The following is an 18475-nucleotide window of genomic DNA, read 5'->3' as shown; positions in this document are numbered from 1 at the left end:
GTAACTAGATTTCACACACACACACACACACACACACACACACACACACACACACACACACACACACACACACACACACACACACACACACACACACACACACACACACACACACACACACACACACATACATACATACATACATACATACATACATACATACATACATACATACATACATACATACATACATACATACATACATACATACATACATACAATAAAGCACACAATATACACATAAATCAAAACTTCATGAGACCTGGCAAAAAAAATGAACATTATGGCATACATTATAACATGATGAGTAATTACATAAATTAATATCTTAACTGCATACTCAAACTATTTAAAAAAAATCTCTTTCAGAACAATGAACTAATTCTGACAGAAGGGAACTACCAAGTCGTTGAGAGAAATACAGGGGAGGCGGTTCCTTACCAGATTCGCACAATGGGCATCTACCTTGTGATTGAAGCCAATAATGGGTTGATTCTCATGTGGGACAGGAAAACAAGCATGTTCATCAAACTGAACCCACAGTTCAAGGTACATTTCAACTTTGATTGGATGACACATTAGATATTAAAATATGGGTGTAGTGTTCCATCAACTGATATTCACAAGTCTGTTATGACTCCTTTTTATCACTCAACTGAATCTTTTGCTATATCCTCTTCAGGGACATGTCTGTGGTCTGTGTGGAAACTATGATGGCAATGCAAACAATGACTTCACTACCAGGAGCCAGGCAGTAGTTGTCAACCCACTAGACTTTGGAAACAGCTGGAAAGTCTCTGCAAGCTGCCCCGATGCAAAGAACAAAAGGAGCCCCTGTACTGCCAACCCTTACAGGCAGTCTTGGTCACAGAAGCAGTGCAGCATCATACAGAGCAAAGTTTTCACAGACTGCCATTCTAAAGTAGGTTTAGACTTTAGTCGTTCACTGAATGTTTTGGAATTTGATATGATCATGTCAAATAAGATCTGTTTTCCAATTAGGTGGACCCCTCTCCTTTCTACGATGCTTGTGTGACAGACTCGTGTGCTTGCGACAGTGGTGGAGACTGTGAGTGTTTCTGTACCGCTGTGGCAGCTTATGCAGAGGCCTGTAATGAGGCTGGAGCCTGCATAGCCTGGAGAAGCCCACAAATCTGCCGTGAGTTTCTAAATGTTCCATTCATTAAAGTTCTGACATAAAAACAGGCTTAATCCAGTCAGTTTAAACCGAATTGAAGATAATACTTACAGAGAGCTTTTGTCCACCACATACAGCACTGTTCTGTGATTACTACAACCCCCCTGGAGAATGTGAGTGGCACTACAAGGCATGTGGAGCTCAGTGTATGAAGACCTGCAGGAATCCCTCCGGGAGCTGCTCAACTCAGATACCACCTCTTGAAGGTACAGTAGACATTCATTTAGGATATATTTTGGGGAGCTACAATTTCCTATAACAGGTACTTAGTATTTATTTAATGTTGAAGCTAGAGTCCGTTTAGGTAAAAAGCTGAGGGAAGGCCCAGGAAAATTGTAACCACTCTCAAATCCATAGACAGAGCTATGGATGCAAGGGCTGACAATTCATCACATAAAAAGTATTGTTTTAACCATGTTTTGAGGCTATACAGTGTTTGATTTCATTTGTTTTGTTGACAAACATTGGGGTAAAACAAGTGTATATTTTATCTGAACGGAATTGGCAGTGTGAAAGAAATGCAGGCTACATCTTTTACCAAACCATGCTAACTGAAAAGTGATCCAGCAAGTATATGGCTCAGCTTGATAGTAAAGAGTTTGTGTACCTGGTGTTGGTGGTATAACTGTAGTGTAAACTTGATCTCTAAAGAACTTGATCTGTCGTCATTTATTTGGTATTTTTGTTGGACTATTCCAGCTTTACAATCATCAAGTATTTAGAAGAATAACTGTCTGAGGTCATTTTTAGATATTCTTACATTTTCACTCCCCTTCTATTCACTGTGTTTATTTCACCATATCCCTCTATCAATAAATAGCTTTTTGATCATTAATATATGACTATTTTTCTTCTTCTTTAGGTTGCTATCCAAAATGTCCTCCTGCTCAACCCTTCTTTGATGAAGATATAATGAAGTGTGTGGAGAAGGAGCAGTGTGGCTGCTATGGCAGAGATGGAAAACACTACAATAATGGAGAAAATGTACCGACCACAGAAAACTGCCAGACATGGTAAGCCTTTTGTAATACAGATAATCTTGGTCTTGGCTAAAATTGTGAACACTGTAACTGTGTTTGAGTGTCAAGAATGAAACTAAGTAGAATTGTAAATGCTTCTTTTCCAAAGCTATTGTAATTCTGTGACAGTGGACTGCAAATACGATGTACAAGGTATGAACAGATCCTTCAACCAAAACAACAACACATACATGATTTCTGCAACATTCCAGTACCCTAAAATATATCTTACCCTTTCAGCTTGCACTTGCACCTACAATGGGAACAAATACCCCAATGGGCATATCATCTATCACACCACAAATGGGCACGGCAGTTGTATCACAGCCATCTGTGGAAGAATGGAACCACTCAGAGGGACATTTACCCATGTTCAACTCCAACTCCAACTTTAACTCCATCTGTTCCTAACTCTACTCCATCCTCTACAGTGACAACAACTGTCTTTACTTTCTCAACACCCACAACTGGTGGGTACTTGAGACTAAGACTTGAATGACTGTGAATTAGTTGATGTGTGAAATATAAAAACTACAGCAGGTATCTTTTGTGATCAAAATGGCTAAGAACATTGCTAATTATGCCCCATAATTAAATGTTTTTACATAATTTAAAATTGTTTGTTTGTTTTAAGTTCAACTAAATAACGGTAATGTAATCCCTGATTCTATAGCGCCAACCACAACTTCAACAGAGACAACAGTGTCTCCAACAACCTTTACTACTACATGTGGATATCCATGTGTGTGGTCACAGTGGTTTGATGCCACATTCCCTACACTTGGTACTCCAGGAGGAGACTCTGAAACCTACAACAACATAAGAGCAGAGGGACACGATATATGTGAGAAGCCAAGCAAGATCCAATGCAGAGCCGAGAAGTACCCAAATGTTAGCATAAGCCAAGTAGGCCAAGTGGTGCAGTGTAATGTAGCAGAAGGGTTGACTTGCAGAAATGAAGACCAGTCAGGAAAATTCCCACTGTGCTTTAACTACCAAGTTCGAGTCCTCTGCTGTGATGAAGATCTTTGTACATCTAAGCCTACAACCATTTCACCAACAACTACAAGACCACCTGTTACAACAACAACTACAAACACAACCACCTCCACTATATCAACGACCACGTTGAATACAAACCCCCCTAACTGCACAGTTTGTGAGTGGTCACCTTGGTATAATGTGGACTATCCTCAATTTGGTCCTGGGGGTGGTGACAATGAATCAATTAAAAATATTCTAGAATCTGGAAAACATATTTGTGAAAAAAACCAGTGGATGTCATATGCCAAGCAGTGCGATATCCAGGGATCCCATTGTCTGAATTAGGACAGAATGTAGACTGTAATACGAAGGTTGGACTAATATGCCAGAACAAAGATCAAGGTATTCCTCCAATATGCCTTGACTATGAAATTAAGGTGAAGTGTTGCAAGACTGTGAAATGTCACACTACAACACCAGTCCAAACAACTAAACCTACTGTCACAACAACAACAATGACAGCATCCACATTACCTACAACAACAAGTAAACCAACAACAATCACTACTCCTCCAACCTCAACTCTACCTCTAACCACAACTACAACTCCTACCACTACTCCAACACCAAATACCACAATCTTAACATCGACTGCACCACCTACCACATCAACAACAGTTACTCCCATCACTACTCCAACACCCACGACAAAGACCTCAACATCGACAGGTACATCGACAACAAAAACAACAACTCACACTCCCAGCCCTAGTACAACTCCAACCACTACTCCAACATCAACCTCAACAGGAGTAACACCTACCCAATGCAGTGGTGAAGAAACATGTGTGTGGTCAGACTGGATCAACCTCGGTCAGCCAACGTCTGGCTCTGAAGGTGGAGATAATGAATCCATTAAGAACATAATTTCTGCTGGTTATCACATTTGCTCAGCTCCAGAGGCAGTTGAATGTAGAGCAAAACAATACCCTGGACTTCAGATCTCTCAGCTTGGCCAAGACGTGACTTGCAACCCATCCGTTGGACTGATTTGTCAAAACAATAAGCAAGGTCTTCAGCAAAAGTGCTTTGATTACGAGATTCGAGTGAAATGTTGTCAATGTGGAACCATAACACACATCCCAACCACCACAACAACAACAGTTCCTCATATCACTACTCCTACACCCACTACTACAACCTCAACATCGACAGCTCCACCTACAACAAAATCAACAACTCAGACTCCCAGCTCTAGTACGACTCCAACCACTACTCCTACATCAACCTCAACAGGAGTAACACCTACCCAATGCAGTGGAGAAGAAAAATGTGTGTGGTCAGACTGGATCAACCTTGGTCAGCCAACGACTGGCTCTGAAGGTGGAGATAATGAATCCATTAAGAACATCATTGCTGCTGGTTATCACATTTGCTCAGCTCCAGAGGCAGTTGAATGCAGAGCAAAACAATACCCTGGACTTCAGATCTCTCAGCTTGGCCAAGACGTGACTTGCAACCCATCCGTTGGACTGATTTGTCAAAACAATAAGCAAGGTCTTCAGCAAAAGTGCTTTGATTACGAGATTCGAGTGAAATGTTGTCAATGTGGAACCATAACACACATCCCCACCACCACAACAACAACAGTTCCTCATATCACTACTCCTACACCCACTACTTCAACCTCAACATCGACAGCTCCACCTACAACAAAAACAACAACTCAGACTCCCAGCTCTAGTACGACTCCAACCACTACTCCTACATCAACCTCAACAGGAGTAACACCTACCCAATGCAGTGGTGAAGAAAAATGTGTGTGGTCAGACTGGATCAACCTTGGTCAGCCAACGACTGGCTCTGAAGGTGGAGATAATGAATCCATTAAGAACATAATTTCTGCTGGTTATCACATTTGCTCAGCTCCAGAGGCAGTTGAATGTAGAGCAAAACAATACCCTGGACTTCAGATCTCTCAGCTTGGCCAAGACGTGACTTGCAACCCATCCGTTGGACTGATTTGTCAAAACAATAAGCAAGGTCTTCAGCAAAAGTGCTTTGATTACGAGATTCGAGTGAAATGTTGTCAATGTGGAACCATAACACACATCCCCACCACCACAACAACAACAGTTCCTCATATCACTACTCCTACACCCACTACTTCAACCTCAACATCGACAGCTCCACCTACAACAAAAACAACAACTCAGACTCCCAGCTCTAGTACGACTCCAACCACTACTCCTACATCAACCTCAACAGGAGTAACACCTACCCAATGCAGTGGTGAAGAAAAATGTGTGTGGTCAGACTGGATCAACCTTGGTCAGCCAACGACTGGCTCTGAAGGTGGAGATAATGAATCCATTAAGAACATAATTTCTGCTGGTTATCACATTTGCTCAGCTCCAGAGGCAGTTGAATGTAGAGCAAAACAATACCCTGGACTTCAGATCTCTCAGCTTGGCCAAGACGTGACTTGCAACCCATCCGTTGGACTGATTTGTCAAAACAATAAGCAAGGTCTTCAGCAAAAGTGCTTTGATTACGAGATTCGAGTGAAATGTTGTCAATGTGGAACCATAACACACATCCCCACCACCACAACAACAACAGTTCCTCATATCACTACTCCTACACCCACTACTACAACCTCAACATCGACAGCTCCACCTACAACAAAATCAACAACTCAGACTCCCAGCTCTAGTACGACTCCAACCACTACTCCTACATCAACCTCAACAGGAGTAACACCTACCCAATGCAGTGGTGAAGAAACATGTGTGTGGTCAGACTGGATCAACCTTGGTCAGCCAACGACTGGCTCTGAAGGTGGAGATAATGAATCCATTAAGAACATAATTTCTGCTGGTTATCACATTTGCTCAGCTCCAGAGGCAGTTGAATGTAGAGCAAACAATACCCTGGACTTCAGATCTCTCAGCTTGGCCAAGACGTGACTTGCAACCCATCCGTTGGACTGATTTGTCAAAACAATAAGCAAGGTCTTCAGCAAAAGTGCTTTGATTACGAGATTCGAGTGAAATGTTGTCAATGTGGAACCATAACACACATCCCCACCACCACAACAACAACAGTTCCTCATATCACTACTCCTACACCCACTACTTCAACCTCAACATCGACAGCTCCACCTACAACAAAAACAACAACTCAGACTCCCAGCTCTAGTACGACTCCAACCACTACTCCTACATCAACCTCAACAGGAGTAACACCTACCCAATGCAGTGGTGATGAAAAATGTGTGTGGTCAGACTGGATCAACCTTGGTCAGCCAACGACTGGCTCTGAAGGTGGAGATAATGAATCCATTAAGAACATAATTTCTGCTGGTTATCACATTTGCTCAGCTCCAGAGGCAGTTGAATGTAGAGCAAAACAATACCCTGGACTTCAGATCTCTCAGCTTGGCCAAGACGTGACTTGCAACCCATCCGTTGGACTGATTTGTCAAAACAATAAGCAAGGTCTTCAGCAAAAGTGCTTTGATTACGAGATTCGAGTGAAATGTTGTCAATGTGGAACCATAACACACATCCCCACCACCACAACAACAACAGTTCCTCATATCACTACTCCTACACCCACTACTTCAACCTCAACATCGACAGCTCCACCTACAACAAAAACAACAACTCAGACTCCCAGCTCTAGTACGACTCCAACCATTACTCCTACATCAACCTCAACAGGAGTAACACCTGCCCAATGCAGTGGTGAAGAAAAATGTGTGGTCAGACTGGATCAACCTTGGTCAGCCAACGACTGGCTCTGAAGGTGGAGATAATGAATCCATTAAGAACATAATTTCTGCTGGTTATCACATTTGCTCAGCTCCAGAGGCAGTTGAATGTAGAGCAAAACAATACCCTGGACTTCAGATCTCTCAGCTTGGCCAAGACGTGACTTGCAACCCATCCGTTGGACTGATTTGTCAAAACAATAAGCAAGGTCTTCAGCAAAAGTGCTTTGATTACGAGATTCGAGTGAAATGTTGTCAATGTGGAACCATAACACACATCCCCACCACCACAACAACAACAGTTCCTCATATCACTACTCCTACACCCACTACTTCAACCTCAACATCGACAGCTCCACCTACAACAAAAACAACAACTCAGACTCCCAGCTCTAGTACGACTCCAACCATTACTCCTACATCAACCTCAACAGGAGTAACACCTACCCAATGCAGTGGTGAAGAAAAATGTGTGTGGTCAGACTGGATCAACCTTGGTCAGCCAACGACTGGCTCTGAAGGTGGAGATAATGAATCCATTAAGAACATAATTTCTGCTGGTTATCACATTTGCTCAGCTCCAGAGGCAGTTGAATGTAGAGCAAAACAATACCCTGGACTTCAGATCTCTCAGCTTGGCCAAGACGTGACTTGCAACCCATCCGTTGGACTGATTTGTCAAAACAATAAGCAAGGTCTTCAGCAAAAGTGCTTTGATTACGAGATTCGAGTGAAATGTTGTCAATGTGGAACCATAACACACATCCCCACCACCACAACAACAACAGTTCCTCATATCACTACTCCTACACCCACTACTACAACCTCAACATCGACAGCTCCACCTACAACAAAATCAACAACTCAGACTCCCAGCTCTAGTACGACTCCAACCACTACTCCTACATCAACCTCAACAGGAGTAACACCTACCCAATGCAGTGGTGAAGAAACATGTGTGTGGTCAGACTGGATCAACCTTGGTCAGCCAACGACTGGCTCTGAAGGTGGAGATAATGAATCCATTAAGAACATAATTTCTGCTGGTTATCACATTTGCTCAGCTCCAGAGGCAGTTGAATGTAGAGCAAAACAATACCCTGGACTTCAGATCTCTCAGCTTGGCCAAGACGTGACTTGCAACCCATCCGTTGGACTGATTTGTCAAAACAATAAGCAAGGTCTTCAGCAAAAGTGCTTTGATTACGAGATTCGAGTGAAATGTTGTCAATGTGGAACCATAACACACATCCCCACCACCACAAAAACAACAGTTCCTCATATCACTACTCCTACACCCACTACTACAACCTCAACATCGACAGCTCCACCTACAACAAAATCAACAACTCAGACTCCCAGCTCTAGTACGACTCCAACCACTACTCCTACATCAACCTCAACAGGAGTAACACCTACCCAATGCAGTGGTGAAGAAAAATGTGTGTGGTCAGACTGGATCAACCTTGGTCAGCCAACGACTGGCTCTGAAGGTGGAGATAATGAATCCATTAAGAACATAATTTCTGCTGGTTATCACATTTGCTCAGCTCCAGAGGCAGTTGAATGTAGAGCAAAACAATACCCTGGACTTCAGATCTCTCAGCTTGGCCAAGACGTGACTTGCAACCCATCCGTTGGACTGATTTGTCAAAACAATAAGCAAGGTCTTCAGCAAAAGTGCTTTGATTACGAGATTCGAGTGAAATGTTGTCAATGTGGAACCATAACACACATCCCCACCACCACAACAACAACAGTTCCTCATATCACTACTCCTACACCCACTACTTCAACCTCAACATCGACAGCTCCACCTACAACAAAATCAACAACTCAGACTCCCAGCTCTAGTACGACTCCAACCACTACTCCTACATCAACCTCAACAGGAGTAACACCTACCCAATGCAGTGGTGAAGAAAAATGTGTGTGGTCAGACTGGATCAACCTTGGTCAGCCAACGACTGGCTCTGAAGGTGGAGATAATGAATCCATGAAGAACATAATTTCTGCTGGTTATCACATTTGCTCAGCTCCAGAGGCAGTTGAATGTAGAGCAAAACAATACCCTGGACTTCAGATCTCTCAGCTTGGCCAAGACGTGACTTGCAACCCATCCGTTGGACTGATTTGTCAAAACAATAAGCAAGGTCTTCAGCAAAAGTGCTTTGATTACGAGATTCGAGTGAAATGTTGTCAATGTGGAACCATAACACACATCCCCACCACCAAAACAACAACAGTTCCTCATATCACTACTCCTACACCCACTACTTCAACCTCAACATCGACAGCTCCACCTACGACAAAAACAACAACTCAGACTCCCAGCTCTAGTACGACTCCAACCACTACTCCTACATCAACCTCAACAGGAGTAACACCTACCCAATGCAGTGGTGAAGAAAAATGTGTGTGGTCAGACTGGATCAACCTTGGTCAGCCAACGACTGGCTCTGAAGGTGGAGATAATGAATCCATTAAGAACATAATTTCTGCTGGTTATCACATTTGCTCAGCTCCAGAGGCAGTTGAATGTAGAGCAAAACAATACCCTGGACTTCAGATCTCTCAGCTTGGCCAAGACGTGACTTGCAACCCATCCGTTGGACTGATTTGTCAAAACAATAAGCAAGGTCTTCAGCAAAAGTGCTTTGATTACGAGATTCGAGTGAAATGTTGTCAATGTGGAACCATAACACACATCCCCACCACCACAACAACAACAGTTCCTCATATCACTACTCCTACACCCACTACTTCAACCTCAACATCGACAGCTCCACCTACAACAAAATCAACAACTCAGACTCCCAGCTCTAGTACGACTCCAACCACTACTCCTACATCAACCTCAACAGGAGTAACACCTACCCAATGCAGTGGTGAAGAAAATGTGTGTGGTCAGACTGGATCAACCTTGGTCAGCCAACGACTGGCTCTGAAGGTGGAGATAATGAATCCATTAAGAACATAATTTCTGCTGGTTATCACATTTGCTCAGCTCCAGAGGCAGTTGAATGTAGAGCAAAACAATACCCTGGACTTCAGATCTCTCAGCTTGGCCAAGACGTGACTTGCAACCCATCCGTTGGACTGATTTGTCAAAACAATAAGGAAGGTCTTCAGCAAAAGTGCTTTGATTACGAGATTCGAGTGAAATGTTGTCAATGTGGAACCATAACACACATCCCCACCACCACAACAACAACAGTTCCTCATATCACTACTCCTACACCCACTACTTCAACCTCAACATCGACAGCTCCACCTACAACAAAATCAACAACTCAGACTCCCAGCTCTAGTACGACTCAACCACTACTCCTACATCAACCTCAACAGGAGTAACACCTACCCAATGCAGTGGTGAAGAAAAATGTGTGTGGTCAGACTGGATCAACCTTGGTCAGCCAACGACTGGCTCTGAAGGTGGAGATAATGAATCCATAAAGAACATCATTTCTGCTGGTTATCACATTTGCTCAGCTCCAGAGGCAGTTGAATGTAGAGCAAAACAATACCCTGGACTTCAGATCTCTCAGCTTGGCCAAGACGTGACTTGCAACCCATCCGTTGGATTGATTTGTCAAAACAATAAGCAAGGTCTTCAGCAAAAGTGCTTTGATTACGAGATTCGAGTGAAATGTTGTCAATGTGGAACCATAACACACATCCCCACCACCACAACAACAACAGTTCCTCATATCACTACTCCTACACCCACTACTTCAACCTCAACATCGACAGCTCCACCTACAACAAAAACAACAACTCAGACTCCGAGCTCTAGTACGACTCCAACCACTACTCCTACATCAACCTCAACAGGAGTAACACCTACCCAATGCAGTGGTGAAGAAAAATGTGTGTGGTCAGACTGGATCAACCTTGGTCAGCCAACGACTGGCTCTGAAGGTGGAGATAATGAATCCATTAAGAACATAATTTCTGCTGGTTATCACATTTGCTCAGCTCCAGAGGTAGTTGAATGTAGAGCAAAACAATACCCTGGACTTCAGATCTCTCAGCTTGGCCAAGACGTGACTTGCAACCCATCCGTTGGACTGATTTGTCAAAACAATAAGCAAGGTCTTCAGCAAAAGTGCTTTGATTACGAGATTCGAGTGAAATGTTGTCAATGTGGAACCATAACACACATCCCCACCACCACAACAACAACAGTTCCTCATATCACTACTCCTACACCCACTACTTCAACCTCAACATCGACAGCTCCACCTACAACAAAATCAACAACTCAGACTCCCAGCTCTAGTACGACTCCAACCACTACTCCTACATCAACCTCAACAGGAGTAACACCTACCCAATGCAGTGGTGAAGAAACATGTGTGTGGTCAGACTGGATCAACCTTGGTCAGCCAACGACTGGCTCTGAAGGTGGAGATAATGAATCCATTAAGAACATAATTTCTGCTGGTTATCACATTTGCTCAGCTCCAGAGGCAGTTGAATGTAGAGCAAAACAATACCCTGGACTTCAGATCTCTCAGCTTGGCCAAGACGTGACTTGCAACCCATCCGTTGGACTGATTTGTCAAAACAATAAGCAAGGTCTTCAGCAAAAGTGCTTTGATTACGAGATTCGAGTGAAATGTTGTCAATGTGGAACCATAACACACATCCCCACCACCACAACAACAACAGTTCCTCATATCACTACTCCTACACCCACTACTTCAACCTCAACATCGACAGCTCCACCTACAACAAAATCAACAACTCAGACTCCCAGCTCTAGTACGACTCAACCACTACTCCTACATCAACCTCAACAGGAGTAACACCTACCCAATGCAGTGGTGAAGAAAAATGTGTGTGGTCAGACTGGATCAACCTTGGTCAGCCAACGACTGGCTCTGAAGGTGGAGATAATGAATCCATTAAGAACATAATTTCTGCTGGTTATCACATTTGCTCAGCTCCAGAGGCAGTTGAATGTAGAGCAAAACAATACCCTGGACTTCAGATCTCTCAGCTTGGCCAAGACGTGACTTGCAACCCATCCGTTGGACTGATTTGTCAAAACAATAAGCAAGGTCTTCAGCAAAAGTGCTTTGATTACGAGATTCGAGTGAAATGTTGTCAATGTGGAACCATAACACACATCCCCACCACCACAACAACAACAGTTCCTCATATCACTACTCCTACACCCACTACTTCAACCTCAACATCGACAGCTCCACCTACAACAAAATCAACAACTCAGACTCCCAGCTCTAGTACGACTCCAACCACTACTCCTACATCAACCTCAACAGGAGTAACACCTACCCAATGCAGTGGTGAAGAAAAATGTGTGTGGTCAGACTGGATCAACCTTGGTCAGCCAACGACTGGCTCTGAAGGTGGAGATAATGAATCCATTAAGAACATAATTTCTGCTGGTTATCACATTTGCTCAGCTCCAGAGGCAGTTGAATGTAGAGCAAAACAATACCCTGGACTTCAGATCTCTCAGCTTGGCCAAGACGTGACTTGCAACCCATCCGTTGGACTGATTTGTCAAAACAATAAGCAAGGTCTTCAGCAAAAGTGCTTTGATTACGAGATTCGAGTGAAATGTTGTCAATGTGGAACCATAACACACATCCCCACCACCACAACAACAACAGTTCCTCATATCACTACTCCTACACCCACTAATTCAACCTCAACATCGACAGCTCCACCTACAACAAAAACAACAACTCAGACTCCCAGCTCTAGTACGACTCCAACTATTACTCCTACATCAACCTCAACAGGAGTAACACCTACCCAATGCAGTGGTGAAGAAAAATGTGTGTGGTCAGACTGGATCAACCTTGGTCAGCCAACGACTGGCTCTGAAGGTGGAGATAATGAATCCATTAAGAACATAATTTCTGCTGGTTATCACATTTGCTCAGCTCCAGAGGCAGTTGAATGTAGAGCAAAACAATACCCTGGACTTCAGATCTCACAGCTTGGCCAAGACGTGACTTGCAATCCATCAGTTGGACTGATTTGTAAAAACAATGAGCAAGGTCTCCAGCAAAAGTGCTTTGATTACGAGATTCGAGTGAAATGTTGTCAATGTGGAACCATAACACACATCCCCACCACCACAACAACAACAGTTCCTCATATAACTACTCCTACACCCACTACTTCAACCTCAACATCGACAGCTCCACCTACAACAAAAACAACAACTCAGACTCCCAGCTCTAGTACGACTCCAACCACTACTCCTACATCAACCTCAACAGGAGTAACACCTACCCAATGCAGTGGTGAAGAAAAATGTGTGTGGTCAGACTGGATCAACCTTGGTCAGCCAACGACTGGCTCTGAAGGTGGAGATAATGAATCCATTAAGAACATAATTTCTGCTGGTTATCACATTTGCTCAGCTCCAGAGGCAGTTGAATGTAGAGCAAAACAATACCCTGGACTTCAGATCTCTCAGCTTGGCCAAGACGTGACTTGCAACCCATCCGTTGGACTGATTTGTCAAAACAATAAGCAAGGTCTTCAGCAAAAGTGCTTTGATTACGAGATTCGAGTGAAATGCTGTCAATGTGGAACCATAACACACATCCCCACCACCACAACAACAACAGTTCCTCATATCACTACTCCTACACCCACTACTTCAACCTCAACATCGACAGCTCCACCTACAACAAAATCAACAACTCAGACTCCCAGCTCTAGTACGACTCCAACCACTACTCCTACATCAACCTCAACAGGAGTAACACCTACCCAATGCAGTGGTGAAGACAAATGTGTGTGGTCAGACTGGATCAACCTTGGTCAGCCAACGACTGGCTCTGAAGGTGGAGATAATGAATCCATTAAGAACATAATTTCTGCTGGTTATCACATTTGCTCAGCTCCAGAGGCAGTTGAATGTAGAGCAAAACAATACCCTGGACTTCAGATCTCTCAGCTTGGCCAAGACGTGACTTGCAACCCATCCGTTGGACTGATTTGTCAAAACAATAAGCAAGGTCTTCAGCAAAAGTGCTTTGATTACGAGATTCGAGTGAAATGTTGTCAATGTGGAACCATAACACACATCCCCACCACCACAACAACAACAGTTCCTCATATCACTACTCCTACACCCACTACTTCAACCTCAACATCGACAGCTCCACCTACAACAAAATCAACAACTCAGACTCCCAGCTCTAGTACGACTCCAACCACTACTCCTACATCAACCTCAACAGGAGTAACACCTACCCAATGCAGTGGTGAAGAAAAATGTGTGTGGTCAGACTGGATCAACCTTGGTCAGCCAACGACTGGCTCTGAAGGTGGAGATAATGAATCCATTAAGAACATAATTTCTGCTGGTTATCACATTTGCTCAGCTCCAGAGGCAGTTGAATGTAGAGCAAAACAATACCCTGGACTTCAGATCTCTCAGCTTGGCCAAGACGTGACTTGCAACCCATCCGTTGGACTGATTTGTCAAAACAATAAGCAAGGTCTTCAGCAAAAGTGCTTTGATTACGAGATTCGAGTGAAATGTTGTCAATGTGGAACCATAACACACATCCCCACCACCACAACAACAACAGTTCCTCATATCACTACTCCTACACCCACTACTTCAACCTCAACATCGACAGCTCCACCTACAACAAAAACAACAACTCAGACTCCCAGCTCTAGTACGACTCCAACCACTACTCCTACATCAACCTCAACAGGAGTAACACCTACCCAATGCAGTGGTGAAGAAAAATGTGTGTGGTCAGACTGGATCAACCTTGGTCAGCCAACGACTGGCTCTGAAGGTGGAGATAATGAATCCATTAAGAACATAATTTCTGCTGGTTATCACATTTGCTCAGCTCCAGAGGCAGTTGAATGTAGAGCAAAACAATACCCTGGACTTCAGATCTCTCAGCTTGGCCAAGACGTGACTTGCAACCCATCCGTTGGACTGATTTGTCAAAACAATAAGCAAGGTCTTCAGCAAAAGTGCTTTGATTACGAGATTCGAGTGAAATGTTGTCAATGTGGAACCATAACACACATCCCCACCACCACAACAACAACAGTTCCTCATATCACTACTCCTACACCCACTACTTCAACCTCAACATCGACAGCTCCACCTACAACAAAATCAACAACTCAGACTCCCAGCTCTAGTACGACTCCAACCACTACTCCTACATCAACCTCAACAGGAGTAACACCTACCCAATGCAGTGGTGAAGAAAAATGTGTGTGGTCAGACTGGATCAACCTTGGTCAGCCAACGACTGGCTCTGAAGGTGGAGATAATGAATCCATTAAGAACATCATTTCTGCTGGTTATCACATTTGCTCAGCTCCAGAGGCAGTTGAATGTAGAGCAAAACAATACCCTGGACTTCAGATCTCTCAGCTTGGCCAAGACGTGACTTGCAACCCATCCGTTGGACTGATTTGTCAAAACAATAAGCAAGGTCTTCAGCAAAAGTGCTTTGATTACGAGATTCGAGTGAAATGTTGTCAATGTGGAACCATAACACACATCCCCACCACCACAACAACAACAGTTCCTCATATCACTACTCCTACACCCACTACTTCAACCTCAACATCGACAGCTCCACCTACAACAAAATCAACAACTCAGACTCCCAGCTCTAGTACGACTCCAACCACTACTCCTACATCAACCTCAACAGGAGTAACACCTACCCAATGCAGTGGTGAAGAAAATGTGTGTGGTCAGACTGGATCAACCTTGGTCAGCCAACGACTGGCTCTGAAGGTGGAGATAATGAATCCATTAAGAACATCATTTCTGCTGGTTATCACATTTGCTCAGCTCCAGAGGCAGTTGAATGTAGAGCAAAACAATACCCTGGACTTCAGATCTCTCAGCTTGGCCAAGACGTGACTTGCAACCCATCCGTTGGACTGATTTGTCAAAACAATAAGCAAGGTCTTCAGCAAAAGTGCTTTGATTACGAGATTCGAGTGAAATGTTGTCAATGTGGAACCATAACACACATCCCCACCACCACAACAACAACAGTTCCTCATATCACTACTCCTACACCCACTACTTCAACCTCAACATCGACAGCTCCACCTACAACAAAATCAACAACTCAGACTCCCAGCTCTAGTACGACTCCAACCACTACTCCTACATCAACCTTAACAGGAGTAACACCTACCCAATGCAGTGGTGAAGAAAAATGTGTGTGGTCAGACTGGATCAACCTTGGTCAGCCAACGACTGGCTCTGAAGGTGGAGATAATGAATCCATAAAGAACATAATTTCTGCTGGTTATCACATTTGCTCAGCTCCAGAGGCAGTTGAATGTAGAGCAAAACAATACCCTGGACTTCAGATCTCTCAGCTTGGCCAAGACGTGACTTGCAACCCATCCGTTGGACTGATTTGTCAAAACAATAAGCAAGGTCTTCAGCAAAAGTGCTTTGATTACGAGATTCGAGTGAAATGTTGTCAATGTGGAACCATAACACACATCCCCACCACCACAACAACAACAGTTCCTCATATCACTACTCCTACACCCACTACTTCAACCTCAACATCGACAGCTCCACCTACAACAAAATCAACAACTCAGACTCCCAGCTCTAGTACGACTCCAACCACTACTCCTACATCAACCTCAACAGGAGTAACACCTACCCAATGCAGTGGTGAAGAAAAATGTGTGTGGTCAGACTGGATCAACCTTGGTCAGCCAACGACTGGCTCTGAAGGTGGAGATAATGAATCCATTAAGAACATAATTTCTGCTGGTTATCACATTTGCTCAGCTCCAGAGGCAGTTGAATGTAGAGCAAAACAATACCCTGGACTTCAGATCTCTCAGCTTGGCCAAGACGTGACTTGCAACCCATCCGTTGGACTGATTTGTCAAAACAATAAGCAAGGTCTTCAGCAAAAGTGCTTTGATTACGAGATTCGAGTGAAATGTTGTCAATGTGGAACCATAACACACATCCCCACCACCACAACAACAACAGTTCCTCATATCACTACTCCTACACCCACTACTTCAACCTCAACATCGACAGCTCCACCTACAACAAAAACAACAACTCAGACTCCCAGCTCTAGTACGACTCCAACCACTACTCCTACATCAACCTCAACAGGAGTAACACCTACCCAATGCAGTGGTGAAGAAAAATGTGTGTGGTCAGACTGGATCAACCTTGGTCAGCCAACGACTGGCTCTGAAGGTGGAGATAATGAATCCATTAAGAACATAATTTCTGCTGGTTATCACATTTGCTCAGCTCCAGAGGCAGTTGAATGTAGAGCAAAACAATACCCTGGACTTCAGATCTCTCAGCTTGGCCAAGACGTGACTTGCAACCCATCCGTTGGACTGATTTGTCAAAACAATAAGCAAGGTCTTCAGCAAAAGTGCTTTGATTACGAGATTCGAGTGAAATGTTGTCAATGTGGAACCATAACACACATCCCCACCACCACAACAACAACAGTTCCTCATATCACTACTCCTACACCCACTACTTCAACCTCAACATCGACAGCTCCACCTACAACAAAATCAACAACTCAGACTCCCAGCTCTAGTACGACTCCAACCACTACTCCTACATCAACCTCAACAGGAGTAACACCTACCCAATGCAGTGGTGAAGAAAAATGTGTGTGGTCAGACTGGATCAACCTTGGTCAGCCAACGACTGGCTCTGAAGGTGGAGATAATGAATCCATTAAGAACATCATTTCTGCTGGTTATCACATTTGCTCAGCTCCAGAGGCAGTTGAATGTAGAGCAAAACAATACCCTGGACTTCAGATCTCTCAGCTTGGCCAAGACGTGACTTGCAACCCATCCGTTGGACTGATTTGTCAAAACAATAAGCAAGGTCTTCAGCAAAAGTGCTTTGATTACGAGATTCGAGTGAAATGTTGTCAATGTGGAACCATAACACACATCCCCACCACCACAACAACAACAGTTCCTCATATCACTACTCCTACACCCACTACTTCAACCTCAACATCGACAGCTCCACCTACAACAAAATCAACAACTCAGACTCCCAGCTCTAGTACGACTCCAACCACTACTCCTACATCAACCTCAACAGGAGTAACACCTACCCAATGCAGTGGTGAAGAAAAATGTGTGTGGTCAGACTGGATCAACCTTGGTCAGCCAACGACTGGCTCTGAAGGTGGAGATAATGAATCCATTAAGAACATCATTTCTGCTGGTTATCACATTTGCTCAGCTCCAGAGGCAGTTGAATGTAGAGCAAAACAATACCCTGGACTTCAGATCTCTCAGCTTGGCCAAGACGTGACTTGCAACCCATCCGTTGGACTGATTTGTCAAAACAATAAGCAAGGTCTTCAGCAAAAGTGCTTTGATTACGAGATTCGAGTGAAATGTTGTCAATGTGGAACCATAACACACATCCCCACCACCACAACAACAACAGTTCCTCATATCACTACTCCTACA

At 43.8% G+C, this 18475-nt stretch overlaps 1 protein-coding gene and 4 long non-coding RNA genes across 15 annotated transcripts in view; 4 read left to right on the top strand and 1 right to left on the bottom strand.

Moving 5' to 3' along the window:
* The window catches only part of LOC118362579 (mucin-5AC-like), a 36135-nt gene that overhangs the window by 9638 nt on the left and 8022 nt on the right, over positions 1-18475 (top strand). The window contains 7 exon segments of the mRNA XM_052470598.1: positions 370-549; positions 683-922; positions 1003-1159; positions 1276-1404; positions 2061-2211; positions 2327-2370; positions 2458-2607. Coding sequence (XP_052326558.1) covers positions 370-549; positions 683-922; positions 1003-1159; positions 1276-1404; positions 2061-2211; positions 2327-2370; positions 2458-2607 — 1051 coding nt within the window.
* Positions 4064-16306, bottom strand: LOC127912807 (uncharacterized). Of its 9 annotated transcripts, none has more exons than XR_008083477.1 (6): positions 16164-16306; positions 9364-9849; positions 7420-7905; positions 5881-5964; positions 4909-5394; positions 4064-4422 (listed from the first exon to the last, which is right to left on the bottom strand). It is a non-coding gene; the product is annotated as an uncharacterized LOC127912807 (long non-coding RNA). The 9 variants fall into 9 exon arrangements; XR_008083478.1 differs by lacking the exon at positions 16164-16306 and adding an exon at positions 14707-15329; XR_008083479.1 differs by lacking the exon at positions 16164-16306 and adding an exon at positions 10820-10969.
* Positions 4517-7260, top strand: LOC127912813 (uncharacterized). The gene is made up of 2 exons (XR_008083493.1): positions 4517-4584; positions 7012-7260. It is a non-coding gene; the product is annotated as an uncharacterized LOC127912813 (long non-coding RNA).
* Positions 5581-6290, top strand: LOC127912815 (uncharacterized). The gene is made up of 2 exons (XR_008083494.1): positions 5581-5730; positions 6216-6290. It is a non-coding gene; the product is annotated as an uncharacterized LOC127912815 (long non-coding RNA).
* Positions 10813-18434, top strand: LOC127912809 (uncharacterized). Of its 3 annotated transcripts, none has more exons than XR_008083483.1 (2): positions 10813-10962; positions 18251-18434. It is a non-coding gene; the product is annotated as an uncharacterized LOC127912809 (long non-coding RNA). The 3 variants fall into 3 exon arrangements; XR_008083481.1 differs by lacking the exon at positions 18251-18434 and adding an exon at positions 17765-17948; XR_008083482.1 differs by lacking the exon at positions 18251-18434 and adding an exon at positions 15336-15519.

The sequence above is a fragment of the Oncorhynchus keta genome, chromosome 2 (assembly GCF_023373465.1).
Source record: "Oncorhynchus keta strain PuntledgeMale-10-30-2019 chromosome 2, Oket_V2, whole genome shotgun sequence".
Taxonomy (NCBI): domain Eukaryota; kingdom Metazoa; phylum Chordata; class Actinopteri; order Salmoniformes; family Salmonidae; genus Oncorhynchus; species Oncorhynchus keta.
This window is presented reverse-complemented; position numbering and strand designations above follow the sequence as displayed.